A 20,599-nucleotide genomic window follows, 5' to 3' on the forward strand; every position below is an offset into this window, starting at 1 on the left:
ATTATCACTCGTCGTAATCAGGAACATACTTCTCTTGAATAAAGTGTGAATATGTGATCCGTTGAGGGTGATTCACTATCACTTTGCGAACACAGGTGACGTGAAGCTTGCAGGAGTCCTTAGCATTTCCTAGGGTTAGAATTTATTTCGCCCCACTTCAAAACTAAAACAGAGTGCATGCAGGGTTTGGAATTTCAATTGCATGTTAGGAGCGTGTCTGTTTTATATGCTTGCATATTCCAATGAAGATGACCCGTTATGCATTAATGATTGAGCTACAAGTCGAAAAAGTCACGAGCCTTTGGTTCTTTTTTTACAAACCGTCGATCTGTTGTCTTTCAGGGTGACCCCATCGCCAGGGTTTCATCATGGATGTAGCTGAGAATCAAGAAGGTAAGAGAAAATTGTTATTTAACAGTATCGTTCTTCGATGATTACTGACGTGCATTTTTTGCGACTTTTTATCACCGTTTGAATTGATTAAGAGTAAATACCAATTACCTCTTTGTTGACAATATCTCTGCGTTCTCTCATTCGCTGGTTTTCAATTTGTTTTCATTTTCTAGGAGATAACTTGTCTCATTTCGATTCTCGAACCACTACATTTGGTCGTTCATGTTATCGATTATCTTAACTTCTTGATCTGAATTTAATGCATCGAATTTGTATATGTTTGTACATTAAAAACATCCCCTTTTGTCAACGTAATTGTCATCACTCGACAAAAGCAAACTATTTCTTTCAGCTCGTTTTCGTGTTTTGTTAATAAACACTTTGACGTCTCAAAATACCAATTAATACTTCTTTTAATCGCTCGTGTATCGATTTTTTTCTGCAAAAATTGACTGCTTTTTTTTTTTTCACGTCATTAAATCTAAAATTCCTAAAATGATTGACTCGAGGGTAAGTTCATAGACATTTATTTTGATTTTTTTTGTTGGCTTTGTGAAATGACCTGATATTAGGATACAGGAAATTTGAATTTTTTTTTCGAAAAGACTTTTTCCTGTTCCCATGGTAATAAATAATATATTATTTGCTGTCATGTTCTGGCTAATTTAACAGTTTTTCCCCTTTTGTTGACTGTGATTTATAATGTATGGTACCTGGTAGTTTGCGCTTTGCATAGACCTCTGTCATTTTTTCTGCCTAAGTTTGTTAATTTGTTCTATTCTATTTAGAGTTCAATAACGTAGCAAATAAATGGTTGGTTTGTCGTGGAGGAAAAAAATCATACCTTGAATGCTATTTCCACAGACAACTTTGTGTGCGATTTTTTCAACATTCTTCTGCACCTGCACATTACAAAAAAGTTGCATATTCCGTGTGCTTTGTTATTCTTAAATTGTAGCATTTTGAATGTGGTTAAAATGTAATATAGATTTACCTGTGGCATACATATCACCTTGACTATCCTAGTGACAATAATGTTGTTACTGGAAAATCACAGTCTGGTGACCAGGAAGTCACACCTTCAAATTGTGCCTTATTGGCAATGAAAAATCACACAAAAAAATGGATTAATTACATGGAAGAAAACAGTGGTAAATGCTGCAGCAGGGTTGGTGCAGTGGTGAGAGCACTGACTCCTTCCACCAATGTGGTCCGGGATCGATTCCCATATTCGACGCCATATGTGGGATGAGTTTGTTGGTTCTCTACTTTGCTCTGAGATGTTTTTCTCCAGGTAGTCTGGTTTTTTCCTCTCCTCAAAAACCAACTTTTGATTTGGTTTGTTCAGATTTCAGTTGATTAGTAGATTGATTGATTAGTAGAACACTCATGCTCGGCTAAATAACCTTGAGACTTAAATAAAGTGATTATTATAATTATTATGTATTATTGTTATTATTATTATTATTATTATTTTTATTATTATTACCATCAGTCTTACAGAATTAACTGTATTTGGCCTGGAGATGCCATAAGTTAACGGGTTTCAAGCTTGAATTTGACTAGGGTACAGGCTTTTTGATTGTCTCTTGTGTTTGCAAGTATTATATTTTTTATGCGTTTACCATTAAATTCCATTTTTTTAGGCCAGCACCTGATTCAACACTGTGTTATAATCCAACGAGATGAGAAAGGTTATGGCCTGACTGTTACTGGAGATAATCCAGTTTATGTGCAGTCTGTAAAAGAAGGTCTGTAAGTCTATTCTTTCTTGGGTGTTATTGCAAGGATCAAGTCTGTTACTTCTATTTTTTTGTTTGCTAGTGTGCAGTGCAGGGTAATTGCATTCGTTTGACTATCCAGGCTAGAAATGACTAGTTGTTGTGTATTTAGGAGGAGCACGGGAAGAAGGGAACAATGAAACATATTCTCGTACATGTATGTTTGTCTTAGAGCTAGTTTTATGGCAAGCACTCGTTTAACTGATTTATTAAGAGGATAGAATGTAATAGTTGTAAGGTGGCTAGCCGCACCAGATAACACACTATTCAGTAGAGCACTTGACTGCTGTTTATTCTGCTTTTCTCTTGGGTAGTGATTTACCTGTTGGATAGGGTGGTTGAATGTTCAACAACTATGATGACTATACAAAGTACTTATTTAGTTTAGACATATAAATCTCTGACATGACTCATCAGTTGACCAAACACATTATGGTTCTGGCTACCAAACGATAGTTTTTACAAAATCATTTCTAATTTCCCTTTGTTGGCTATACTCGCCTGACCCTCAATAACTCCAGGCATCCCCGGGGTCTAAATTTGGGTTAATTGGCCTGCTGTTAAACTATTATAATCAAGAGGAGCAGGCCTTGCTCAGTTGGTTAGTGCGCGGTTTTTGGAGCAAGAGGTCCCCCGGTTTGATTCTTGGTGACTTCAACTTTTGTTTTGACTTTCTTCTGATCCGTCTAGCTATAGCTTTAAATACTCTTAAAACGGAGCACTGACAGAGGGAGGGGGGTTAAGGGCACACTGTTGGCTTCCTCCATTGATACCAGTTTCGTAACTGAAGGAACTACCGACGTTAAATAAAGCGCCTTTAAGAGGAAAATATCTGATTCCATCAAAGAATTTGAGTGTATTTACTGTCTCTGAAAGGTCTGAGTAAAGGGAAAGGGAATATGCTAAGTTGCAAAGGAGGTTTTTAGATCCATGCATTATCAGAACTGTTACTATTTATTTATTCTTAATTGAAGAAATGCTAAATGGATTGCAAACACTAGTCTTTTTGTCTCAAGGTCAACTTCATTACAAAATTCTTCCCTTTTGCCATGTAGTATAATAATTATTCTACAGTGGTAAATGTTAGGCTTAAATTGGGAGCAAAACTGACCATGTCCACACAGAGCTGAATTTACAATTAAATACCGTCATTCATGCATCAGTTAAAAGAAAAGTAGTGCACAGATTTCCCATGTGGTCCTTGACTTTTAAACTACATGCACGTGTATCTGACATATGTTAAAATATGCAAAGGGAGAGATACCAATGGCGTTTGAATATGCAGTGCCTGGAAGCCAGCAACTCCATAGATTTTGAAGAGGCTAATAGTGTGAAAGTCAAAACAAAGTTATAGCTGAAATCCATGTAGAAGGCTTTGAGACGACATATCTCACTCTTTCTTTTTTCAGGGGGAGCAGCTCATCGTACTGGTGTTCAAGTTGGCGATAAGATTATAAAGGTGGCAATCTTATTTTCTTGTGTTTTTATTGTAAATTACCTCTATTGTTTTGTTTTTGGAATTTTGTCAGTATGGTGAGGGTCTTATGGCAGAAATAGGGGTTGAGAACAGTTCACCTGTCCATGCTGATCACAGGATGTTCTATTGCAAACAAAAATGTTATCAGTAAATATCAATTCACCCTACTTCTAAAGTTTCTTCTCTCTTCTTTAATGAGTAACCAAGAAATTACAAATCAGTTTGAATCAAAATTACTCTAACCTGAAGTTAACTGTTGCTACATGTATATGTAACATCATTCTCATATTTAGGTCAATGGGACCCTTGTGACACACTACAACCATGCGGAAGTTGTTGACCTTATTAAGTGTAAGTGTCAAGTGAAAGATATAAAGTTGTCATCATAATAATAATTATAATAATTATTATTGTTGTCATCATTATCATTACTAATACCCCACTAGGCATCAGCATGCAGGGGTTGAAATTGGGACCAATACAGTCACATTTGCAACTGAATTTTTTCCCTTTGCAACTAAAATATCTGGAGAAGTCACAAATTTGCTACTTGTTTTCACCTTTGCTCTTTGAAAACAAAAGGGTTAGCAGTTGCCATTAAATTGTTGCTACTTTTGCTAAAAAAATAAAAAAAGGACAAAATTATTTTGTTTCTCGCCATGAATTTTCTTTCAATCTGAAGCGTAATTCAGCTGCGATGTTACGTGCACAAATCCATTCCTTTAATAGCATTCACCATTTTCAGCGGTTTCTTTACACACAAGTATTGTGGGCTCATATTTTGTTTGGCTAAACCGCTTACAACACAGTGCAGCGTGATGATTTTGCGACTAAACTCTGCAAAAGTGCAACTTCATTTCTGTATCTTGTCACGAAGTTGCGACTGGACTTTTTTGTTAATTTTAAGCCCTGGCTTGCTATCTTTGTTGTCTTTATCATTTTCATAAACATTGTCATCATCATCAGCAAAGTTGTTATCATCCTCATTAAAATAATTATCACCATCATTTTGCTTATATTTCGTTTGGAATAATTGTTGCACTGGGACAAGTACAAGTTACACTTTCTCAGTGATTTAATCCTTTCACTCCCAAGGGGTTCCCCATTGACGAGTAAAGTAGTTTGATGTTAGACAGAGTAAAATCTGTAAGTCTCAGTGGCTCTTAAGTACGGGAGTTAAAGGGTTAAACATTTTTAAGAATTTGTATTTTTTCCCCTAGCTGGTTCTTACGTTGCATTGACCCTTCTTGGAAAACCTCCAGCTCATCTTCAAGGTAAGAATATTTACCTTGTTCTGCTCTGGCCATTCGTGGTTTGCATCCACGTGATGAGATGGCCATGTTGGTGAACAAAACAATAGAAAATGACCCCTTTAAGTTTTGCATACTAATAGAATATTCCCAAAAGACATTTTACTGCATTCTTCTGTACACCATCATGGCTGTTGTGACGTCAAATGCAAACCATCATTATGGACTCCTGCTGGAACTAACTTAAGTGCTCCTACATTTTGTATGCTGACTTAATAAGCTCTCCCCATACCCTTTTTTCTACCAGGATACCTACTGACATGATAGTCCAGAATCTCTTTTCAGTTGCTTTTATAAAAATATTGTTGCTTGGCATCCTCTTCACCATCTACCATCTTTTGAATCCATACCAGGTGATCTGTTGACGTAATTTGAAGGACTCAGCCGTATCCCACAACCGCGCGGGGGCTTAGATGTTGTTTCCAAACTCCCTGCAGTACCTTCCATCGCCAAAACTCAACAGATTATTCCGTGTCTACCACATTTCCTGTTACTGAATGAACATTCAAGTAGAAACGACGAGATCTAACCTCGCCTCTGCCATGTTGAATTCAAAAATAAGGCCGCGCGCGGTTGTAGGATACGGCACTAAAGTTTTTCTCCCCAGTCCTCCGAATTAGGTCACCAGATCACCTGGTAAGATTTCTATACACTGGATGCCATTTGTCTGCCCACATAAGAATGCAACAGCACTTTATTTGCAACCTCACAACTCAGATACAATGTTCATACCAACAAAAACTCTTAGAGTGGCTCGTTCTTTCTTTCTTTTTTTTTTTTTTTCGTCAACTCAACTTCATGAAGTACATGTACTGTATGACTTTACGTAGACTGACAAGAAATAGGGGGTGGGTGGGAAAGCTGTTGCTTATGGCAAGAAAAAGAAAACAGGATCACATGACCGAATGTGATATCTGATATCCTGATTTGGGCCCAGCCCCCCATTCTGTGTGTGAGAACTTCATTTCTTGCCTCTTTTGCAAGCTCAGCTGGCAAGAAAAACATGTCATTTCTATTGGTTTGTTCATGATTTTCTCTTTCATTGAGTGTTTCATGCATTCTCTTGTTATGTTTCTTTTAACCCATTTATCCCTATTTAAAGCGGCACCCATTAACAAGGAAAAATTATTATCTAGTGTTAAACAGAGCAAAATCTACAAGTCTTACCCTCAGGAGGGAATTGGTTAATTGATAAATTTTGTAATTCAGGTTTTTGTGTTTTCAGCTTATCAAGGACGTGTTTTGTGGATTTGACAATTTTTTATTTTTATTTTTTATTTTCTAAGGCTAAAAGATTGGATTGTGAGTTTTCAGTTCTGAATATGCATACATTTGTATTTGAAGAACACTCAAACTTTAAATCTCAGCCCCAAATTCTAATAATTTGGCAGTGTTACTCGTAAGCCAATCTAAAGGTCACTAAATAAGTGATAGATCTTGGAACCAGAAATTTGCAAAAGTGAAGTGAAGGCTGTCTGTGGCTTATCTGTGTTATTGTTATGATCCTGTGTCACCCAGCTATTCTTCCAGCATTAATTTCTGGTTTCATTTAACTGCATAGTCAGATCAAACAAAATTAATCTTTTGTACATGTACATGTACATAGTTCTAAGTGAAAGCAAAGAAATTGAAGCTCACTTGCCAAATAAATTACAATTTTAGCAACAGATGGATGTCCTATACCAACTCAATGACTTACATTGTAAGGCAAACCTCAAAAATGAAGTTTGAATTTATGTTTTACTTTTGCAGTTGAAAGGCGTGGATCAACATCACCACCACCTATGGTAAGATGCCTGGGGATATAGTAAAGCATGCCAAAATAAACAAAGTCCCCTGAAATGGGGTGTCAAAAAAGATGACAGTAATAATACATGTAAGTGATTCAAAGTCCAGGTGATAACAGATGAGTGGTAAACCCAAAGGTTACTTTAAATCAAAACAGTCTAAAAAGCCTCTCACAGCAGCCGAAAAAGAGCCTTGAGTAACGTTTCAATGTTTTGTATCATTAGTTGCCTAAAGATCCAGTGAAAGATGACAGGACAATGGCTGTTCAAAGAGTGCTTGACCAAGAAAGGCTGTTTTATAAGGTGAACAGTTTGAAACTGACTTCTTTATAGTACACTGAATAAAGGCAGCTGATGTAAAAATTAATAAATACACAATTCTGTAAACAGTTGTGTATAAGCTTCATCCTTTTTATCAGAATTTGGCTCCAAAAATCTGGGATGTTGCTTACATGTATCATTCTATGCAATTATCTCTTAGCGGGCATGAAATATTCCAAAAACCTTTGTTGTTGATCATTTTCTTTTATAAGATGTTGAGTGACTGGAGGAGATGTTGTTTTTGTTGGGACCTTGCCTTTAAGAATGAATTTCATTCTACTTGAAGGACTGAATTTGAACTGACATTGTTATCTCCATTACTCTGCAAATCTTCTGACAATGTCATCTATGACTGTAATTTCAACTGAGAACTTTCCACCAAGTTTAAGAAATTAGCAATTAAAAGTTGTCTCACTGCCTCATTTGTCATAATGTCATTTGTCAAAGATTGTGAAATTACAGCGTTGCAGCGAGTTTTTCTCCTATCATTGTCTTCAACCAATCTTAAAATAATAACACTTTCTGCGATTTGTGGATGTGCTTTTCTGGTGTCCACACTACTGAGAAATAAAATACCGTATTTACCCGTGTATAAGTCAATCCCATGTATAAGTCGACCCCCCATTTTTGATGGCAAAAAAAGCAATTTCTTAATTTCTTCGCTAAATGTTCATGGGATATTAATCTTGCATTCTTCGATTTCTGGAACTGTAGATTCACAAAAAATTAAGGGCCTCAAGCGCTTAATAGTTTTGTGGTTCAGCGGTTGTTGTATGTGCGAGCATTTTGTCCTTGAATTTCGAAAAAGTTCTCAGAAAATCGAACGTGTAAACCTCAAACTAACCTGTTTCGTTGTTCAAGGATAAAGGCCTTTAGAGGATAAGCACAACGTCACAGAAGCAGGAGTCAATCTTTGAAAATAACTTCAAAAACGATGCGAAATGTGCAAGGTTTAATTGGTGCTTGACTTATAATTTCTCACATGGCAAACGAAACAAAACTAATAAACCAAACAATACAAAGTTTGCAAAAGCATTTAAATCATCCAGGTTTGTATAAAGAATAAAAAACAATCATTACCAACCAGCCTTTTCAGGCAACATGAGTGACGATCATGCTTGCACACAAACACGAGGAATTGTGCCAGGTTACTAAGCCGTTGAAGGATCGCGTTTTATTTGAAGAAACAAGAATGTTTTTTAGAGCTTTCCACCTTTGGAAAACTAAAATTTCCAGTGTCTATTTCATATTTGTGCTTTTGAGTATCTTCAATAAACTCAACCCGCATATGACGCCAAGTCTGAGAATTGAACCTGGGCCACATTTGGTGGGAGGTAGATGCTCTCACCACTAGAAAGAAAAGAACACTGGAAAGTTAAAAAAAAGAATTTTTAGGGGTTCCAGCTTTTCAATAATTGTTACTTTTTATGACTGTGCAATATATATATTTATAGAGAACAAAAGAGGAGTACATAAGAAAGCCTTCTGAAAAGTTGCAAAAAGAGGCAAGTATTTATTACCATTTCAAGGCTTTTCTAATTAACAAATCAAAAGTTGTTCAGCATTGTCTGTACTCCTATCGACAACGATTTGTGTTGCAGTGATTTTGCTTTGGCTTCCTCACCTCTTTTTTCCTTATTTACTTTTCAACTTGTATTCCTCCATTGGTTGCAGTGTTGTATAAGCCACTCTGTACTTTTAAGCTAATAATCTATGCATGGCATAGCTTGCCACAATACTGTGGATACACAAAAAAATCAGGGTCTCGAGTGCTTAATAGTTTTGTGATTCAGCAGTTGTTGTATATGCAGGCATTTTGTCCTTGACCTTCGAAAAAGTTCTCAGAAAATTGAACATGAAAACCTCAAACTAACCTGTTTCGTTGTTCAGGGATGAAGGGCTTTAGAGGATAAGCACCACATCACTGAAGCTGGAGTCAATCTTTGAAAATGAATTCAAAAACAATGCAAAATGTGCAAGGTTTAATTGACGGTCTTGTAATATCTCACATGACAAACAAAACAAAAAACTCAACCCAAACACTACAAAGTTTGCAAAAGCATTTAAATCAGCCAGGTTTAATTTGTGTAAAGAATAAAAAACAATCGTTACCAACCAGCATTTTCAGGCAACGTGAGTGACGATGCTTGCACACAAACAGGAGCTATTGTGCCAGGTTACTAAGCAGTTGAATGTTTTATTTGAAGAAACAGAATTGCCTTTTTGAGCTTTCCGCCTTTGGTAACCAAAACTTTCCAGTGTCTATTTCATATTTGTGCTAGTAAGTATCTTCATCATTTAGAGTTGGACAAATCCTTTTTCATTTCAAGTGGAAGTGCTGCCTTTCATTTTGACGTATTTTGTCGCTAGGCGAAAAGCTGACCTTTTCCACTGCATTCGTTATGCCCAAGACAACATTATTATGTTAATTTTGAATAAGTTATTTACAATGTAGCTGGAACTTGGCTCTAAATCTTTGACCCGTGTTTCAGTCGAGGGCAATTTTTGGAGCTTGTAAGTTTGATTCCAAAAGTAACCCAAAACCCTCAATTTGGCTAACCCTAGGCCTAAAAACCAACCTTAGGCCTAGGGTTAGCCAAATTGAGGGTTAGGTTTACTTTCCAAAAGGTAAAACAACGAACTGCAATGAGTGACCTGTGTTTTAGGGTTAGGGTTAAACAACTGCGTCCTGCTTTCCTTACCAAAACATCTTTTTTTTTTTTCAGCTTGCAGAATCAACCACTCGGATCAGAGTTGCTGAGGCACAATTGAATGCTTTGATTCAAACTCAGGCAATTTGAATTTTATCTTTATTTTTTTAACTGAAATAATCTTGTTGTTCTTCAATGGTCTGTACCACCACAACTGTTTTTGACATTGTGTATGACATCAGTATTCTTGGTTTAGCAATTGTATCATTGGAGCTAGTTATTAATTTTTAAGAGTTTTGGTAATTTCTGCATTGCAAAGAGGTTTGTGACTATTGGACCCACACCTTTCATTTGCTTGGTGATAAATTGAAATGGCAACCGGTTTGCTGGACAGGTCTTCTTTACTTGAGGACATCACTGACAATCCAGGGTTGATCCAAATCAAAACTTTTGGCTTCAAATGTTACGTAGGTTTCTTCATCCCTTTCTCCCTTAATGGGGTTTCCCCTTGATGGGTTAAATTGTCTGTGGCATTAGACTGAAAAAATGGGTGACACTCTTTCGAGGGAAAGGTTAAAGGGGCCATGTCACACAAAATATATATAATTTCATGACACCCAAAATGAAAAAAAGTAGAAAGAAACATTGCAATAACCACATCAAACCGTTAAGCAACATGAAAGAAATACAACAAAAAGAAAGAGAAGAATGGATGGACACAAATGAACAAGATTGAAATTGATTGCATTTGGGTAATCTTGAAAAAATGTCAGCCCAGTGTTTTCCAAGTTTATGGCAAATCGCCTGGATAAAGGCTATGTTTGCTCAAAATCATCTTGTTGGTGATGTAACAATAAGTTTATCAGTAAAGGAATTGCACATTAACGTTTTTAAGTTTAAAGATTTCCCCTTAAGTAGCCCCTTTAAGCAAAAAAGGAGGGGTGTTACAGTTGTAGGTGTACTTTTGAATAACATCTAGAATTAATTCATTAATCTAATTTGCTTTTTTTTTCGTTTTCGTTTTGTTTTAAAATGTAGCCTTCTTCTGAGCTTTCCAACAATGGGCCCTTCTCTGCTCCCCCTGGTAAAACTGTAGCTCCAGTATGGCAGACAGTTACTCAGATACCAAACAGGTGTCACTCAGTACCAGCTGAAGACAACTTGAGTCCGCAGTTCGAACAGGATCCTGTTGCACTTTATGACAACTACATCCCTCCTGCTTTTGTATCCCCTGGTGAGATTCCAGACCAAGGAGGGCAAAGGTCGTCAACGCCACCTCTGCCCCCAGAGAGAAAGTTCCTTCAAGCAGGGGAGCAGCTTGAGGTAAAAATGCTTTTTTGTCTTATGCACAGAGTCCTTTACTTTTCAAATCTATTATTGATTTGAGGTTTTCAAACAGTGGGTTCTTACTGAAACTCTTGTGGTGTTGGTTTTCCATGTGCAATATAGCACTGTACTGGAAACAAATTTCAAAAATAGAATGAATCAAAAATTAGTTCTAGCCAAGAGAAGAACATTTTGTTACACTGGCATGTTGTAGATAATTTTTCGTTTCAGTTAGTTGTATTTTGAACTAGGTAAATTTTTAAACTGGACCTGTAATATTTTTTAAACTAGGTAATTTTTTTTAAACAAGACGCCTATAAGGGCGTATCCGTGGGATGCACAAACAGTTAACACAAATTGTCCAGTTACAGTGAACTACAACCACGGGTAAAGTTCGAAAAATGGGGAGAGATTACCAGAAAGATATAGCTATAATTTAACTAGAAGTTATTTGTTGTAAAAACAGAAAGAGGTTAATGCTACTAAATTATCCAGTGTAAACAACGAGGCCCTATTAGGGGTTTATCAGGAATACAGGAGATTTAGGTAAAAAACTTATAGGGATATGGGATATTTGGGGGGGGGGGGGATTAACGGGATGCAGGATATTTAAAAAACCGAAATGGTATTATAGTGATACAAACCACAGACGCATAGCCTGATAAAGATACAGATATTTCACTATATTTTGGGGGTATACACATTCAATTTATTAGGCACCAGTGGCTCCATCCCATTCCAGACAAGGCTCCAGTCCAGCTGCTTTCTTTCGTCCTGCACCAAATGGTGTGCAATCAGACAAGACTTTCCCTGTCAGAGAAAATGGCAAGAAAAAAAGCAAGGATGATTCCACAGGAATATATTTAGGCTCTCCTGCAAGAACACGGAAAAAGATATTGGTAAGAAGAATGGTTTTCAAGTTGTTTAACCCTTTCACTCCCGAGAGTGCCACTTACAGATTTTACTCTGTCTAACGCCAGACGATTTTACTCTGTCTAACGCCAGACGATTTTACTCGTCAACGGGGAACCCTACGGGGGTGAAAGGGTAAAGTAAGGGCAGTGATGCATGATGTTGCTGATGTCAGTGTGATGGTGGTAGTGGTGCTGAGAAATGTCTTTGTTTAAACAGCTGTAGGTAGAGCTGTACATGTAGGTCAGCGTTAGGGCACGGTTAAATGGATGTGTGCTATTTTTTTGTGATATGCATGTATTTTTCACTATGATGATGATGATGATGATGATGGTGGCAGCGGCGGACTGACATTTAGGATAATCCAGGTTTCAGTTGACTTGTGATATCTTGCAATTTTTGTTGGACAGCTTCTCTAGTTGGACTTTTCTCTCGTTTTCCTGAAATCAGCTGAGTGTTTGCACCAAAAAATTAAGGTTCAAGCCTTCTTAATCCTCCTGCACTTGTTGGTCTCTGTTGTGGTTGTTTTGGGAGTGATTGTTTTAGTCTCTCCCAATTCTGTACATATTCTTTACAACGTCTTACTGTAGTTGATAAGAAAAGGGTATGCCTTACAGTAGTTATTTGTCTTGCATTTGGTTTATTTATTTCCCTTTTATGTTTGTTTGAGTTCTTTATTTTCTGAGCAATGTTGGAGAGGTGTTTTAATGGATCTGTGCTTAAAAAACAAAAAAAACAGCAACAATAAAAAATCTGGGAAAAAAACAAGATTGTTGAAGATCACATTGATGAAGATCATGGTATTGACCTCACCTTGAAACCAACAGATTTGCTGTTGGTAACCTTTCTGTAAATTGTAGTTGAAAGCACTGATTAGTTGCCCTTTTATTGCATAGACATCATCTCTTCCTAAGGCTTGGATTCCACATAGTCACGAGAAACAAGCTATACAGTTGGGTGCTCTCAGTGGCAAAGGCAATATTTACAACAATGGCTCGCCCCCTCCAACACCTACGTCTGTATTTGAGCCAGTGGAGAAGAGAAGCCGTGATGACCCTGTTGAAGCATCCACTGATGGAGATGATGTCTCACAGTCTTCTTCCATTGTCAATAACAAGGGTGTAGTTATGCAGCATTGCCAGTCTACTAATTCCATCATGTCTATGGAAGATGATGACTTTGCTTCTGATGATGAAAAGGTGTGTGCGTATAAACTAAGGCCATTAATGTTACAGCAAGGATCTCAAAAGTGTGTTCATGTCTATACAAGACTTTCTCATCAGAAGCCTAAGATGGACTGTCTTGGCCTCCGATTGGATTGTGAAACCTCCTACCAACACTTGTGCTGTGTATAACCATAGTTCAAGAAATGATAACTTGAAACATTGTGATTGTTTATGTTATAGTGTTTAATTATATCTTAATGATATGTAATGTCTCGTTAATGAGAATTATTGAATGGCCATTTGAAGTTAATTAATATTGGTAACACATTTTGAATCTTTTTTGTAACCCCGTGCATAAGTCTTTTCAAAAAATTGAGCCCGGGTTGGGTGTGGCCAGTGAATCACCTTTATCTTGATCTCCTTTATCAGCTGATAAGGGGACTTGTTTTAGCAGTTGCAAACTTATTTTTTGTGGTTCTTTGCTGTGTGTTTTCTCAATAAAATTACAAAGACCTAAAGAATGTTTTCACGCTTAAAATACAAAAGTGACATTCACTCTTAGCCCAAAAAGGAAAGTTCAGTTAAGTTTATGTGCTTCATGCTATTCTTGTTTGTTGTACTCAATAGATAGATGACCATGGCCCATTCAATAGTTTAGATATGCTGAAAAATAAACCAGGTACAGTAAGTTTAAAACAAATTATTGCAATTCGGTTTTCATTTTGATGGCGTTGGTTTTGAATGAAAGAAGTGTATATTTCAGTTTACAGTGTCCCCAATTACGCTGTAGTGCTCCAGTGCCAGAACGACTAGACACTTAAATAAAGTTCCTTTCCTTTCCTTTTATATCTGAGGTGCAGGTTATAGATGAAATAAATGAAAGACATCCTCACACTTAACTGGACAAGCGATTGTCACTTTATGCGCCGATCAAATCAAAACTTCAACATCCCCCCCCCCTCCCCCCGGGCAAACCCCGGCATTTGACCATCTTCTGTTCCCAGGGAGTGGGGAATTTTTCCTTTGCCTGTGTGGGGTGGGGAAAATTGAAGCGGAAGTGTAAGGTTTCAAATGATTTTTTTGTTCTGGCGCCGAAGTCGCTAACAGCTATAAAACACGTGTTTGGACAAGACGGAAGAGTTTAAAGGAAGAGATGTAGCACTTGTGAGCGATTGGCTTACAAAAAAGGTCTTCAAAAGGTCTTTATTAAAGACAGGAGGAGCCGATGACGATTGTTCTTTAGTAGGGTATGACAGACAAATCCGATGATAGGTAGGGCATTTGAACACCATTTTGGCTCGGGGGGCGGGAATTTGAATGATCCAATCTTCAAAAGTTCAAATGCCCGGGCTTTGTTTGGGGGGGGGGGGGGGGTGATGTTGAAGTTTCGAGTTGATCGGCGCATTATAGACACATGGGAACACATGAGGCCAACAAACTGACCTACTCTCAACTGAGCGGCTTCATATTGTAGGCGGTAGAAATTGCACAGACTTCATAGAGGTGATGTTTTCAAATCATGTTGAAACCACTTGAAATTTTCAGGTGTCTATAAAATGACAGTTGCTGAAATTGTCCAGCTAAGTTGGTTGTTTTGTGACGTCTGTTCCCTCGCTGGAAGCCATAACTCTCATGGTGTGCGTGTGCTACTACATCTGAATTTCAAAGATGGTTACTGAAACTATTGAATGAGGCTTGTCAGTGCAAGATGTGGTACATGTACCCTATCCTATATGGATTGAAAAGTGTATCATATACCAGAACTTTAGTATTTTAAAGGATAATGATATTGTTTAATTCATTTAAAATTATTGCAGAGAGGTTTCTAAACAAGGCAAAGTTTTAAAACTTCTTGTCAGTCATTTTGGTACACTCCACACATTTTGTGATCATAGTAATATCTTTTACAAGTAGAGTGATGGTGGATAGTGGAGTGATATTCAATTTGTATGTTAAAGAAAAGAAAAAGGAATACAAAGTTAGGATAACAAATGTTTGAGAAATCATTCAGTTAAATTTTGTACCTGGAGAAGTAAATATATTTGGTCCAATCCACAGCTTACAGAGAGCAATAATCTTATTATTATTTAAATGTAAGGAACTACTGACGTTAAATAAATTGACTTTACTTTACCTCTGTGAGCTTAATTGAGCCTCCTGTGACTTTGTAAACCTGGGGCCGGTTGCTCGAAGCCTGGTTAGCACTAACCGTTGGTTAAGAGATATCAAAAGCTATAGGTTTCCATGGTATTTATCGCTGGTTAGCGCTAACCATGCTTTGAGCAACCAGGGCCTGCTGTCAGTGATGGCTTAACTTGTTGGGCTGCAGAGGGGTTAGGATAACCTCATTATTGTTTTTGTTAAAACATATGAAATGTGACATTAAAAATGAAATTTTTTTTTGTTGTGATTTTAGCTCACCTTGCAGTTTTTCTTCATTACCTTATATCCAACAACGATCCAAGTAGTTTGGTAAGATCTCATAGATTTTGAGTAGTGCCACCACTGGAGTTAGATTTTAAGAATAATGTGAATTTTTCCTTTGGTTTTGTGTGGACTACAGGAATCAATTTTCTCATGTGCAGGTGCAACACACTCTCTCTTCCCTCTACGAATAATGCTTAAATTAGGGTTGGAATTGACTATCCTCATATTCGTCAACATTAAAAATTAATGGCCCAATGGCCTTCTTCGATAATAAATGTTAAGACAGCATAATCTAAATCCCAGGAGGTCACATTCTGTTCAATTTTTTTCTGATTAAGCCATTAAATTCTTTTTCAGTTCTTTTGGTTGGTAACAGATTCTTACAAGGAAGGAACCCCTAAGGAAATGAAGAAATGGTTTTATGAGATCTACTCTACATTTCTGGCTGATCATGCTGTATGTATCAAATTTCAATGAATTGTACCAGTGCAACGGGATGCATTAAATATGTACAAATGTGTGCTAACAGTTATTCTCACACACTGAATGTCATTTGTCTGCTGTGCACAACAATGCAACAGCACGTTATCGACAGCACATTGACGGAAATGGAATATCAAGGCAAAAAGCCCAGCTCATAGAGAAAACAAAGAAAAGAGCCTTCCTACACTTTCTGTCAAACAAAAGAGTTAATAAAACGGACCATTTCCGTCCAACTGGCTGAGGTGGGAGGGTGGGAAACCTGCTGCTCTGATGGCAAGATACAAAAACTGAATCACATGACTGGGAGTGAAAAACTGATACCCTGCCTCATACCAGGCCAGTTATTTTCTTACCTCTTTGGCAAGCTCAACTGGCAAGAAAAACATTAGATTTTACTCTGGCTGTCTTAAATCTTACTTGTTACAGAAGAACCTTTGGAAAATTAGGGGTTCTGAGGGCTATTGTAGAATGCAACTTAAAGCCCAATATCATTGTTTCAAGAACACAAAACACCAGTTGGCATCATTTTGGCAAAGGATGTCTTGTACAGTATACTACAGGCAGTCAAATCTATTTGAAGAGGAAGGCAGTTAGTTAACTCGTAAACAACACGAAGGAAATGTTTTGAGAACTTCTTGTGACAATAGCTGCATGTTTTGTTGCTTACAGCCACTCAAAGTTGTCTTGGATAAAGAAACCATTGTGCAGCCAATTGGTAAGTTTTTTTCCAACAGTATAACACAGGGGCAACCTTCACGGTCAAGGTAACCTTTTGCATTTTCTGTTTTGCTTTTTTCCCTTTTGCAGAGAAATGTCTTGGTTCTGAAGATAATCTAAAGGAAGTGTTTCAAAAAGCAAGGTAAAATAATGTAGATTAATAAGCTGTTATTTAAATTTAAGGATCCAACAGTATTTTGCTTACTCCCTTTCAACTTTGGCTTCTAACATAGGTGATGCAAGTGTCTTTGCAACATCTAGTTTCCCTGTATCAGCTTACACTCCTTCTCTGTGATAATGAGTTATATTGAAGCGTTTGCAGCTTTACATGTACATAATTATTGCTATACCATTGTACATGTAACTGACTATCTTTTATTAGTATCACCCAACTAGTGGACTAATGCAAATTCTGCATTTTGATTGCCTACACTACTAGAGGACTATTATTAATAGTCCACAAGGAGCGAAAAGCATGCATGATGCTTTCTTTCGTTTTATTTTCAAATAAATATTTCTCCAACTTGCATTTGTTTACTTTATTATTGCCTTTTCTGTCCAACTAGTTAGGTGATACTAAAACAATTAGACCCTTCGCCCTCAAGGGCTATTGACCCTTGCGGGCTACGGGTCTAATTGTTAATAATTGTTGTTCTTTGGTTTGTCATATCTTGGCCAGCTCTTTCTCAGTTTCTTTCAGACTCACACCAGTTCTTAATAATCCAGAAGTGAATCTTGATCATTATAATTCGTCCTCCTCCCCCTTCTCCTCATCATCATCATCATCATCATCATCATCATCATCATCATCAAGCAAAAGTTTTTAAGCGCCATTTCTGTAAGTTCAATGGTGCACTTACAATAATAGTGAAAACTGTGGTGCCAAAAATTGTTCTGTTACAATAAAATAATGCTGGCTATACCACAATGGTCAAATGTCATTCAAAACTTCTTGCCATGATTTGACAAATTAAACAAACTTGTTTTGAGTACATGTACTATGGCTGTTGCAACCAGCTCTTCAGTATCAGCAGGTTCTACGGAATACTCAAAATTGCATCTCAGTATTCTTGAAAGGATGTTAACGATAAGAACGCTGCTGCTGTCTGCTGGTATGTGTTGTGTTTTGGGGCTTATTGAAGTGGCATTTGTCACCTCCTGTTTGATATTTGCAGGATTGCCGCTGGTGTTGAAATAGCTGACCAATTAGCAGACTTCAGGAATAAAAGGGCACTTGGTCTTGGAAGTTTGTTTGGTGATCATCAGCTTAAAGGTATGTTCTTTCTTCTCTTGTGTATTTCCAGTATTAGAGTATCCATATCTTCACGTGGAAGGGGTTTTCTACTATTTTCCAAGCCCCCTCCTTCCCCAGCCTACAGATCTATACTACTGCTCTCATGACTGGAAAATCCTAGCACTCAGCTGTTAGTTACCATGCTTCAGGGGAGATGTGCACCAGTTAGGCACCAGTTAGAGTGAAGCTATATTTATATTGGAAAAAGGAAAGAGAGATGGGAAAAACTGCTAAATGATCCACACTCGGCCACAAGATAATTTTTTACAAAAATTATACATGTACTAGCCTTGTGCACGGTGTCGATATTCACACACTAATAGATCAATTTCAACAAATTAAAATTCAGTCCTAAACAAAAGGCATCAACTCGAGGCTCTGGGGAATAAACTCATACAAAGCCTTATATTTATTCCCCAGAGCCTCGAGATAATGCCTTTTGTTTAGGACTGAATTTTAATTTATCGAAATTGGTCTACTACTGGCAATACCCAACTTTTCTACATATTGTTCATTTAGTTTGTGCTAGCTATCATTTATTTAAAGGTTTTGAAGGTTTGGAGCCTTTCAAATTTTGTACTTTGTGTGAAAGAATTCAGGTATTGAGTAAAAGTTGTCACGTGCAAGGCAACCAAACTTTGTTCAATAAAGCAGAACAAGGTAATTGTTTTGTGCGTGTGCTTTTTACGGCTTTGTGATTTTCAAAACTGGAATTTTAACATGTATTTGAGGTTATGCACAAAAGAAATATAGGAATGATTAAAACAAAGGAAACCAAAAGGTTTAAAAATCATCGAAACGATTCAAACAAAACACACCAAACCATAGATCAAACCATTTGAACGCTAAGTGGAACAATCAATTTATTTTTGGCCTGATGGTTAAAAATTTAGTGCAAAAACTAGTAGTGTAATGCTAGTTCTGCCACTACAACTCAAAAAGTACTCATTGTCTGTGGATGAACATTTCCCAGGATATTATCCAACTAATTTGCACCGAAATTTTCAAGGTTCTTTGCCCATATTGTGAGAAAAAGAAAAAAATATTTCTACAAACATCACAATCGTGATCACTGCTGTTTTTTTTGCTGAAGTGAAGTGCAGCTTTTTTATTTTGTTCTTAATTGAAAACAAAGGTGTTTTGAAGCTTTCTTTTTACCAGCTTAATGGACATGAAATTTGCTTTCCGTTTCAGTTTTCAGATTATTACAGTTATCGTGTAATCTTAAAATCAAGCGCTTAATTTAGCGTTAGACATTAATTTTTGTAACAGCCTTGAACACCAACATCGTGCGCACAGCCTTTCACCCTTCTTGGCTGATTTTGTTTGTGAAATTAAATAATCAGTTTGCAGTGGTCAGTTTGACAATAGATCCCAGAGTTGTGTGAAAACTGCATTTATTTAATTTTGTAACAGATGATTACATGGACAAGGGAAAGGAACTTCAAGTTGTGGAACAGACTTTGATGCCACACTTGGAAAGTGTATTGTGAGTTTTCATAAAAGCCCAATCTTTGTTGGTGTCATCAGTCTTTATTCATTGCATTATCATAAATTCCTCACAAAATATGGGTGTGTGAAGGCAGGTACAAAAGTCTGACCAGTTGAACTCGAATCGCTCACCTCGGATCGAGCAAAAAACGGTTTTGTAAGCCAAAAATCTTTGACATTTGCCCCCGATTTCACCAAGGTTAGCTTAAAAATTAGGGCGGGTGATTTCTGGAGTCTTTATCATTTTTTTACGTTGATCTGAGGTGACCGATCCTAGTTGATTGGGTCTGACTCTTGAACCTGCCTGATGTGTGATGCAAGCAAATTGATATAATTTCAACAAAATTATAAATGCTCCAAAAATCTGAGGGCAAACTTGTAAGGAAGATACATGTATAGGTTGTAGTGAAACATGGGCTGTCTTTACTGTACGTAAGATACCTTTACTTAACCCATTGACGCTTAGGAGTGAGACTTGGTAGATTAGATTGTCTAAACTAAAGACATACTTGTCTTGGATGAGAAGACAATTGAAAGTGTTTTGACCTACATTCATTGACAAAATTAGTTGACACATTGTGTATAAACAGTTCTTTTTAAAAGTAAAATAAGACTATAATTTGAATCCTCCTCTAAATTATTGATAAGACAACCCCCCACCCCCCGTTCAATGTTGCCTATTGGTACCCAAATGTGCTGGGGATCACACGACAACATTGTTTGGGGGGGGGGGGAGGGGGTGAATTGGACTACCTAAGAAGGCTAAAAGATAGAAGAATTGTGGCAAAGGGCATAGAAATGGTCAATGTGTCAACAATTTTGTTGTCGATTGTAGGTCATATTCTAGTGTCACATTAGGGTCTTTGTGAAACTGTCTGTAGGATTACCACAAAAAATGTCCAACAAATTTGTTTGTAAACATAATTTTCTTTGGTTTAAACTTATTCTGTAGCAAGAGTGGAGCTTCCCTTTAAACAAGCAAATTTTGTTTGTTATTTTCTAGGGCTGAAATGGATTCAAATACAAATACAGACACTTCTCAAATGGACAGAAAGTAAGTTGA

At 37.1% G+C, this 20,599-nt stretch overlaps 1 protein-coding gene across 1 annotated transcript in view; it reads left to right on the plus strand.

Moving 5' to 3' along the window:
- LOC137981834 (rho guanine nucleotide exchange factor 12-like) overlaps positions 1-20,599 on the plus strand; it is a 73,311-nt gene that overhangs the window by 440 nt on the left and 52,272 nt on the right. Inside the window, exons 2-21 of the mRNA XM_068828876.1 lie at positions 343-393; positions 2,040-2,144; positions 3,584-3,633; positions 3,945-4,002; positions 4,872-4,925; positions 6,714-6,748; positions 6,974-7,051; positions 8,524-8,574; positions 9,796-9,861; positions 10,759-11,043; positions 11,763-11,945; positions 12,855-13,157; positions 13,752-13,803; positions 15,541-15,596; positions 15,909-16,007; positions 16,704-16,749; positions 16,842-16,893; positions 17,927-18,024; positions 19,462-19,534; positions 20,540-20,590. Coding sequence (XP_068684977.1) covers positions 369-393; positions 2,040-2,144; positions 3,584-3,633; positions 3,945-4,002; positions 4,872-4,925; positions 6,714-6,748; positions 6,974-7,051; positions 8,524-8,574; positions 9,796-9,861; positions 10,759-11,043; positions 11,763-11,945; positions 12,855-13,157; positions 13,752-13,803; positions 15,541-15,596; positions 15,909-16,007; positions 16,704-16,749; positions 16,842-16,893; positions 17,927-18,024; positions 19,462-19,534; positions 20,540-20,590 — 1,820 coding nt within the window. The 5' untranslated portion in view covers positions 343-368. The remainder of the gene's footprint in view (positions 1-342; positions 394-2,039; positions 2,145-3,583; positions 3,634-3,944; positions 4,003-4,871; positions 4,926-6,713; positions 6,749-6,973; positions 7,052-8,523; positions 8,575-9,795; positions 9,862-10,758; positions 11,044-11,762; positions 11,946-12,854; positions 13,158-13,751; positions 13,804-15,540; positions 15,597-15,908; positions 16,008-16,703; positions 16,750-16,841; positions 16,894-17,926; positions 18,025-19,461; positions 19,535-20,539; positions 20,591-20,599) is intronic.

This window comes from Montipora foliosa, chromosome 13 (genome assembly GCF_036669935.1).
Source record: "Montipora foliosa isolate CH-2021 chromosome 13, ASM3666993v2, whole genome shotgun sequence".
In the NCBI taxonomy this organism is placed as follows: domain Eukaryota; kingdom Metazoa; phylum Cnidaria; class Anthozoa; order Scleractinia; family Acroporidae; genus Montipora; species Montipora foliosa.